Genomic DNA, 9,323 nt, shown 5'->3' on the forward strand with positions numbered 1-9,323 from the left:
ACCCTTTTCCCTCCTTGATTTTCTGGTTTGGAAGTTAATCCACCCATGAAGATTGCTGTGGTGATGCTATTGAGCTAAAAACTAGTGCAGAAAGTTAACACTGATAATTTTTGATCGATTAGGAGATCTAAGGCTACAATCAACAAGGTTTGAAGCCATCTAATTGTTTTCTTTACAGAGGGTTGAGAAATTAAGGGCAATCAATCAATCAAAAAATTCAGCAAGATTCTAGGAAAGATGAAGTATTATAGAGAAATGACAGCAAGGGTACAAGTCTGACAGGAGAAGTGAACAAAAAGCAAAGAAAACGAAGCAGGGGAGAGCTTCATTAATCATTCTTGTTGGCTGCAACAGCGAGCTACCAAACTCTAAATCAAGGGAACTGAAAGGTCATGTAATCCTGCCTTCCGGATGGAGGGTATATGTACACTGCAAGCAGAGAGATTATGATGCAGATCAATGTAGACCACAGGAACACTATGGTGGGGATCTTCCCCCTCCTCCCCATCAGCCCCTTTGCAAATGGGTACAGATGAGACAGCACCCAGAAGCTGAAGAACACTCCTCCCAGCAGCTTGCTCCACTGCGGGAAGGGGCTGTACAATGTCCTGAACACGCCCACCGCGATGGCTGTCATGTTCACTAAGATGATGGTTAAAGGTGGGATCATTAGCACCGTGAATCTGAACTGGTACAGCTCTGCAAACTCGTCATCCCCATCCTCAGGAGCCGCGGATTTAGAGGTCAGTGTGAATGAGATGTCGACTCCTGCTATGACCTTCAGTAGTCCTTGGAACACGGCTGCGAGATGCGCGCTGGTGCCACCGATCAGCCAAAACTGCTCGTTGCGCCACCAGTCGTGGAGGGTGATTCCAGACCATCTAATCTCCAGGATTGCCAGCATTGACAGGGTAATTGTGATGGCCAGCAAGAACACTAGGAATGTTGCATTGAGGGATTGGACTATGAACTTTCCCGAGAAGAGGGAAAAGGCAGGCAGGAAGCAGTAGGTGAGGAGGAAGATTGAGGTGAAAGGGTACATTCCAACATTGAAGTATGCAACCCTCTGTAAGAGCTTCATCCGTCGAGTTGCAAACAGGGCATTGTTCCTGGAGAAGAAGATCTCAACCGATCCAGTCGCCCATCTCAGGACTTGATTGAGCCTGTCTGTCAGATTTATTGGAGCTGTGCCCCGGAAAGCATCTGGCTTTGTGACACAGTAGACTGATCTCCATCCTCTGTTGTGCATCCGGTAACCGGTCACGACATCCTCTGTCACAGAACCGTAAATCCATCCCACCCTTTTGCCCCACTCGGTTTTTTCCTCGTAGAAGCAAGTAATGACACTGATTGCTTCTGCTAGAGCCGAGGCATCCAAGGGCTCGCGCTGCACGGCAAGAGAACCGGCTGGCCTGCCCTGGCTACCTCTTCCCCTCAGCTCATGGAGCAGCCTTCCCCCAAATTCAGCTACTGCAATAGAATCAATAAGAGAAGTAGAGTTTCCAAAGCGATGGGGAATCAGGGCTTTGGTGAACTCATCGCCATCATCTTGGTCCTCTTTCATTGGCAAAATCATGTCATCATCCTCTCCATTCTTCGCCGCCTTGCGCCTTCTCAATGAAAATTTGATCTTTCTTCCACCAAACCACCCTCTATGTTCCGTGGCTCTGGGAGGACTAAACCCATAGAGAGCAATCCTCCTGAAAACGCAGCCTGTCCCAACATACATTGGACCCTGCAATCCATCAAGGGCTCTCATGCTCACATCAAAGAACACAGTGTTGTGGTTTGCATACCGATCATTTGGATCAATCCCCTCAAACCTCTGCGGGAACTGGACATAACAGATCTTGTCACCGCCCCGATCAAGCATGAAACACATTCCTTCCCTCAGAGCCAAGGAATTATAGATATAGTGATCACAGTCAAGATTGAGAATGAACGAGCCATTTGACATGATTGCACTGGTTCGGACAAGCGCATTCATGGCTCCAGCTTTCTTGTTGTGATCAAAACCAGGCCGCTTCTCACGAGACACGTAAACCAGCATTGGCAATCTTGTGTCAACATCAGTTGTGTTGATCAAGTTCTCCCCATCGGCTTCTGTCCCATAAATGGGATCTGGATTCGGGGGAACTAGCATGATCTACCAACAAAAACAAGATATTAGTGCTCCAAATTAATATCTATTAGGATCAAACGTCACGCACAAAAATGAAGAAAAAACACTGATACCACTTGTTAAGATCGCTCTGGTACCAGTGGTAGAGTAGCCTAACGAGTGGTATCGGAACCAGTATGGCAGACATGGAAGACAAGGAAGAGAAGAAAATACCTGGATTATTCCCTCATGGTCTCCTCTAGAATGGCCTTCTTCAGCTGATGACCAAGTTCCGGGCCAATGAGATGCATCAGACATCCAAGTAGCCTTTGGGACCTTAACAGGATTAAGAGAATTTTCCCCCACCTCCACCATTTTCTTCTTCCCCCTTAGTTCAGCTTGGGCATTATACGCGTCTGATCTTCGTCTTATTGACTCAGGCAATGCATTTATCCTCACCTTGAATTCATCGTATTCTCTCTTCACTCGCCTCCTCTCCCTTACAAAATCAAGGCGCACTTTGTTCTTGAGAGGATCACGCTTCAGCCCAAAGTAAGTCTCTGGATTTCTGGGTTCTATCTTGTGTTTTCTACAGAAAGGAACCCAAATCCTTGCAAAGCTTGCTGCCTCGGCGAGGGCTTCAAATGTCACGAGAGACCCTCCATCATCTGATACATAACAGGCCAGTTTCTCCACAGGATAATCAACCGCAAGGATTGAAAGAACAGTGTTGGCTGTCACAAGAGGCGGCTCCTTTTCTGGATCAGCTGTTGAAACAAACACATCAACTCCCGGGAGATCAGAGAGTCCTTTGGGGTTGCGAAGATTTAGGGCAGATGGTTCGAAACGCTCTTTCAGAACAGAGAGGTCGGTTACTCTGTTCACAGGGCAAAGCTTTGGGAACTGATCTAGAACCCATGACAGTGCAAACCAGGACTCACAAACCACAGACATAATCCACAGCCACATTGCTTCACGATTAGGATTTGAAATTCTCCATGTCAGAAAGCAAGCAAGCGCAGCAAGACGAGCAAACATGAGCAATCTGTGAAACGACATTGAGCATGCATCAATTTGAGCACACAATTAAACCATACTTGACAATCTCACAATATGTTCCCAACAGAACATTTAACAAACTTGCATCTAAACAGAGAGTACTAATGTACCAATTGAATTATGTAGGAACAAGAGCCCTGTTTTCATACCTGTAAGGACTAAGAATTGCAGCAGAGACCCCAACCTTCCTGGTCAATGGTCTGTTTCTTCTCTCATTGAATTCTGGAGGGTTGTCAGCCCGGTCAGTCCCTCGCCCGATTTCGTATCCATCTTTGGGCCACACTGCATTCCCATAACCATACGTGCCCTTGGTCTCAAAAAGCCACCGGGTATGGTCAAAATCATGATTTGGGGCCTTGAAAGATTGAACCAGAGAAAAGTTCTTCTCCACTTTGACCCCTCCTTTTCCTGTTCTTGGCAGCGGACCGGGTTCACTAAATTCATCGTCGCTGACATCTTTGTAAGGCTCTTTGCAACCGGGACAATAGCCTTGGCCATTTCCAATGCACTCCAAGTAACAATCTTGGCAGATTTTGAACCCACACTCACACTGACCGTCCTGAGCTTTCTCATCACAACCCTTCATTCCACAAATCAGTTCGGACTTCACCCCCTTGGGCTCGTCCACGGAGTTCTCGATCACGTGGGCGCGAGTCAGCGAATTGAATCCGCCCGTGTAAATAGTGTCCTTAATGTAACACCCCAAAGGGTGTTCTCCGGTGCTCGTCCTGCCATCAATAAAGCTGCTCTGTGACTCCGACACGGCGCGGCGGTCCGGCGTTGGAGGGATGTGAACTGTGTACGCGAGGCACTCCTCCGCGCCGTCCTTTGACATCGAAACGTATCGTCCGCCACTAGAGGCGCGGCGGTTGCCGCCGCTTGAACCCCTCAGTCGACTGTTACTTACAGGCGAATTCGGATTGTTCGAGACCGAGAAGCGCCGGATCGGGCTTGTTAAGCCGACGGCTTGGCCGGTGCCGGAGGAAGAGACCGTTATCGTCACCGGAGACGAAGATGGAGAAGAAGAAGAAGCAGCCATTTTAACCATTCCTGATGGACTTCTGAACGAGAGAATCTGAATTGCAACAACCCAGATTGCGAAGTTCAGCAAGGACAGAAGAAAATCAAGATGAAAGGAGGTGTGAAGAGTTGGAGTTTGAAACTGGTAGCGGGGTCGAGAATTTGGGGGGGATTTTGTAAGAGAGGATTTGAATGCAACGGTCGACTAATCGTGGCCGTAGGTGTTGAAAAATCGGACGATTGCTGTTACGCTTTTGCTCTCGGAAGTCAAAAGCAAAGGGAGCTCGACTTTCTATTTCAACGGTTCTTTGCCACGTCAGCATCACATCAAGATCACAAAGTTTTTCTAGCCGTTGGATTACTTTTCCCTCTCTTTTCTCTTTAAATGAAAGACCAGTTTTTTAGGCAAAGGTTGCATAGATTTTGTGTTTCTTTTAGTGCATTTAACTTAATGAAAATATTATTTAAATATTTATACTGACACTCTTTATTTACGCCTTATACTTTATATCATATCAATATAAAAATAAAATATATTAATATAAAATATTAAACTCCAGCGTTTAGATGATAATTTTATTAATTTATAAATTGATATGCATGTTCGATAAATATGTAGTGAATACCCGTTGGTGGGTTAAATTTATATTTTTATTTTTGTACTCTCATATTTTGTTGTATGATCGTTTAAATTTTTCGTTATTTCGATTATATCATTGAACTTAATTTTTGAGTGAATTTAATCTTTGTACGTGAACCTTTTTTTTATATGACAATTTGAAAATTTATTGTTTTGATTATACCATTAAACTTAGCACATAGGTTCAATTGACTCAAAAATATAAGTTTAAGAGTGTAATCGAAACAACAAAAAGTTTGACTTGTCATATTAAAAAAAAGTCAAAATATAAGAGTTAAATTAATTAAAAAATATAAGTTTAAGGTATAATCGAAACAGTAAAAAATTTAAATAATTAGATGAAAAAAAACATAAAAGTACAAATACAAAAATATAAATTTGGCCCGATTGTGGTTTTCATAATAAAACTTTTTTTAAATATAAAATGGCAGCTTGATGTATGTAACATTAATTAAAAAATAATAAATAAAACAAAAATCCCTCCTAATGATCATTAATTTACTAGGCAGTAGTAACAATCAATCCCAAAATGATTGAATTGGTTCAGACTTAGGTTAATTATTTGGTAATTACCTTTGATTTGATGATTGATTAAGCTTTTAAGATAGAATTCTGTCCTTTGTTTGGATGCATGCCAGTGCAATAAAATGCATGAAGAAATAAATACCCCCTGATTGGACTACCGACCGTTGTGCCCAATTTATATACAGTAAGCAAAACAAATTAACGGTACATTTGTTAAGGCATTATTATAAATAAAAAAAAATGTGATGTTTTAGGAGTTAAATTGGTTATTATATTTTAAAAGGAACTATATAAATCATTCTATTTTAATATTGAGAGTCAAACTAACTATTGTCCTAAAAAAAAACACTACTTGTAGTTCTCAAAGACATAACCGAGTGATAAAATTGACTGAAAACTTGTCTGAAGGCTCTCAGTATGGGTTCGATTCCTGAAAAAGCAGAATGCTTTTTTTTGGAGAGGATCTTGAAAGTAACATTAGTGATGTCAAGAACTACCACTCGAACACATTTCTCGATTTATCTTTTTAATGTTAATAAAACGTATTTAAAAAAAAAACTAACTATAACTATATGAGCTATATTTGTGACCGTGTGGGATTATTTTGAATGGAATGGAGATGTCCTTGTTGATAAAAACAAAACATTATTAGATGACATTAAAAAGACATCAATTATAATAATTATCATGACCCATAATTTGATAATGATTTATTTGACAATTTTCAAAGTATAGTACTCGATTTGATCTCAACTGTTAAAAGTACAATAGTTTATTTAAGTAATTTGTTTGGCATTTCACTCAATAAAAAAATAATTATCAATGTAATATTTTAGTGGAATAAATAGCGCCGATAAACACTAAGGTCTTATGTTCGAGATCCATAAACATTAATTTTTTTGACAGCTTAGGCATTGTGGGTTTCAAATTATTACTACAAGAAAACAGCAGTTTAAAGACAGATTTTTTGAAACAAATTTTTCAATCTTAAATTAGAGACGGATTTGTTTGAGACAGATTTAGAGATAGAAAAAAATCTATCTCTAATTTGAGACCGATTTAGAGACGAAAAATAATTTCTCTTTAATTTGAGACGAATTTAGAGATCGAACTTAATCCGTCTCAATTTGAGATGAAAATTTTTTCGTCTCAAATTAGGGACGAAATTTTTTATCTCAAAATTTGTCTCAATCTGAGACGGATGTAGGAATAGATTTTTTCCATCTCTAACTCTATCTCAATTTAAGAGGAATTTTGGAGACAGAAATTAATCCGTCTCAATTTATGACAGATATTTTTTCGTCTTAAAATCTTTCTCAAATTTATAAAATATAAAATTAATTTATAAAATGTAAAATATTAAAATATAAAATTTTTATTTATAGATATAGAAATTAAATTCTAAACATATAAATTAATATATTTTATGTGCATAAAATATAAAATAAAGTATATATACATGTAAACTAATATATATAAAAATTTATAAATTATCAAAAAATTTATTCATTCAATAATAAAAAAAATAAATTTAACCATGGCAAAATTTTAGAAAAAGTATTAAAAAATTAAAAAATATATATATATATTAACTCTTTTTTTTATTTTTTAATCAATTAATTTATTCCATTATTTTTTATTTTATTATTAAAATTTTAATTTAATTTTTTAAACAATTACCCACACAATTGGTAATAAACAACCACTACAAATATTATATAATAATTAACTATAATATCGAGGCTAATAAATTTTGTAATATTTTTTTTCATTATAATAATAAAATATGAATAAAACTTTGAAAATTTGGCTTTTGTTTAATATTAAAATATTTTGTCATAAAATATTAATGCCAAATTTTTGGTGTCAATATTGATTGGAAATATTGAAAAATAATAAAATAATATTTATTTTTTGGTAATTTTAAATTTTTATTAAAATAATTTAGAATTAAAAAAAATTAAAATAACATTAATATTACGATCCCAACTGAGCTATATACAGCTAGGGTGAGCAAATAAATAAATTTATATATTAAACCAATTTATATATTAAAATTTTAAGTTATTATTATATTAATTAAGTTTACAAGTCTACACAGATGGCCATCACATATTATTTTTTAATTAATTTAATAAATAATAAATATTAATTAATAAATATAAATTTATAAAATAATTATTAAATATAGAATATTATTAATTTTTAAAAATAAATACAAATTTTCTTTTTATTTTTTAATCAATTAATTTATTTCAAAAATTTTAAAAATATATATTTATTTCAATTTAACTAGAATGACAAAAAAACAACGATTGCAGCTTATCTGTCAAAATTACATGCTAACTTTTCTAATCACATATTCAAAGTTACATAACATCTATGAAAATAATTATAGAATATTCAAGGGGTATGTAATACTCCATGTGTAGATAAGGTTGACGTGTAATTTCGATGAGTTTAGAATACCGAAAAATAGATTTTATAGCAATTTCAAGTATCGAATCAACTGCAGGGAATGTCTCGGAGTGAAATTGTCTAAGAAAAATGATATGGTCTCGATATACATTCCAAAATAGGATTTATGGTATCAAAAGAAATCGGATTGGGAACAATTTTCGATACAGTTAAAATACAGCTGTTATTTAGGCTGCAAAACCGAATCGTCATAGGAGACTCTCGAAAAATCAACGGAACCCTAGGGGGGTTCCGATTTTGCGTAAGAAACAACCCTTAAGTGGTTTCGAGATAAAACAATAGCCTGGTGAGGACACTGGGGTGAAATCGACATTATCGAGTAACTTTAAAGTTATTAATTTTGTTTTTGGTATCGTAATGTCAATTAATTTAGTGTTTGAGGATATTATTATAATTAGAGAATTATTCTAATGAATTTAAGATAAAATTTGGAATTAATACATAATTTTTATATATATTAAATGTAATATATAATATATATAGTATATATATATATATATATGTGGGTGTGGCTGTGTGTGCGTGAATGGCAGCCTCCGTGAGATTTTGATGGCCAAGATTGGAAGCTAGATTTGAGGAATAATCCTGCAAGAGAAAAGATTTGAATGCATTAAAATGTGTAATAAATTAGTATAATATATAATTATATATATATTAATATGTATGTGCGTTAGGCGCCTCTGCAAAAAAAAATAAAATCTGCAAATCTCTTCCATGCCTTTGTAACTTTCTCCCATGCCCTTTAAACTCCAAATCAACCACGCCTCTGCCACCCGAAGCTTACCCTGCAAGATTGTAGCCATGCCCTGTAAGTTTTGGAAGGTTTCTCACAGAAAGTGAGATGGGCGAAAGGCAGGGAAATTGGCTATAAAAGGAAGGGGAGATGAGAACGAGAGGCGGTGCGGGATCTTGGGATCGAGAGAGAGATAGAAAGGAAGTGAGGGTCGAGGGCAATGCGAGATGGAGAGAGGGGGGCCCCGAGTTCAGCCATGCAAGGTGCTGGAGCAGTCATGGAAGCACCGAGAAGAACAGAGGGGCCGTTGGAGCAGCAACGCGATGAGGAGGTTGGTGCGGCAACAGCGACGGGACGGGAAGCGGCTAGTGGCGTCGGAGGTAGCCGACAACGGCTGAGAGGCAGCCGAGCGGAGCGAGTGCGTCCAACGGCGGCCGCGTGTGGCTGCTAGCAGCGGTGTGGTGGGTGCGGCAGTGGCCGGGGAGGCCGTCAACGGCGATCACGGTGGCCGGAAGGCGCGGGAAGGAGGGATGACGGAGCTGTTCGTGCGTGTCCATGGCAGAAGAAAAAAGAAGCAGAGGAGGGAGGAAGAAGGAGAGAAGGAGAAGAAGAAAAAAAAAAGAAAGAAAAGAAAAGAAAATAGGAAAAATTGGAAAAAATCCCAAAAAAATAGGGAATTATGTTTCGGTAATATCCCGGAGATTTTGGCAAGAAAAATGGCCCGAACACGTGTTTCAGGAATATGGCACGCATACCGAGGAAGTCGG

At 38.0% G+C, this 9,323-nt stretch overlaps 1 protein-coding gene across 1 annotated transcript; it reads right to left on the bottom strand.

Annotated features, from left to right (window-relative positions):
• Positions 1-226: 226 nt before the first annotated feature.
• Positions 227-4,344, bottom strand: LOC127798269 (cellulose synthase-like protein D5). The gene is made up of 3 exons (XM_052331723.1): positions 3,310-4,344; positions 2,336-3,146; positions 227-2,146 (listed from the first exon to the last, which is right to left on the bottom strand). Exons 1-3 carry the CDS (start codon positions 4,206-4,208, stop codon positions 374-376), a joined length of 3,483 nt encoding a protein of 1,160 aa, XP_052187683.1. The 5' UTR covers positions 4,209-4,344; the 3' UTR covers positions 227-373.
• Between the last annotated feature and the right edge of the window lie 4,979 nt (positions 4,345-9,323).

Source organism: Diospyros lotus, chromosome 3, assembly GCF_014633365.1.
Source record: "Diospyros lotus cultivar Yz01 chromosome 3, ASM1463336v1, whole genome shotgun sequence".
Taxonomy (NCBI): domain Eukaryota; kingdom Viridiplantae; phylum Streptophyta; class Magnoliopsida; order Ericales; family Ebenaceae; genus Diospyros; species Diospyros lotus.

What these genes read in the sequence shown, in the direction of transcription:
- LOC127798269 (XM_052331723.1), bottom strand. Translation starts at nt 4,208, where the DNA reads ATGGTTAAAATGGCTGCTTCTTCTTCTTCTCCATCTTCGTCTCCGGTG. An exon ending in GCAATTCTTAGTCCTTACAG is followed by an intron (nt 3,147 to 3,309) that starts GTATGAAAACAG and finishes GTCGTTTCACAG; the next exon opens with ATTGCTCATGTTTGCTCGTC. An exon ending in ACCATGAGGGAATAATCCAG is followed by an intron (nt 2,147 to 2,335) that starts GTATTTTCTTCT and finishes TTTTGTTGGTAG; the next exon opens with ATCATGCTAGTTCCCCCGAA.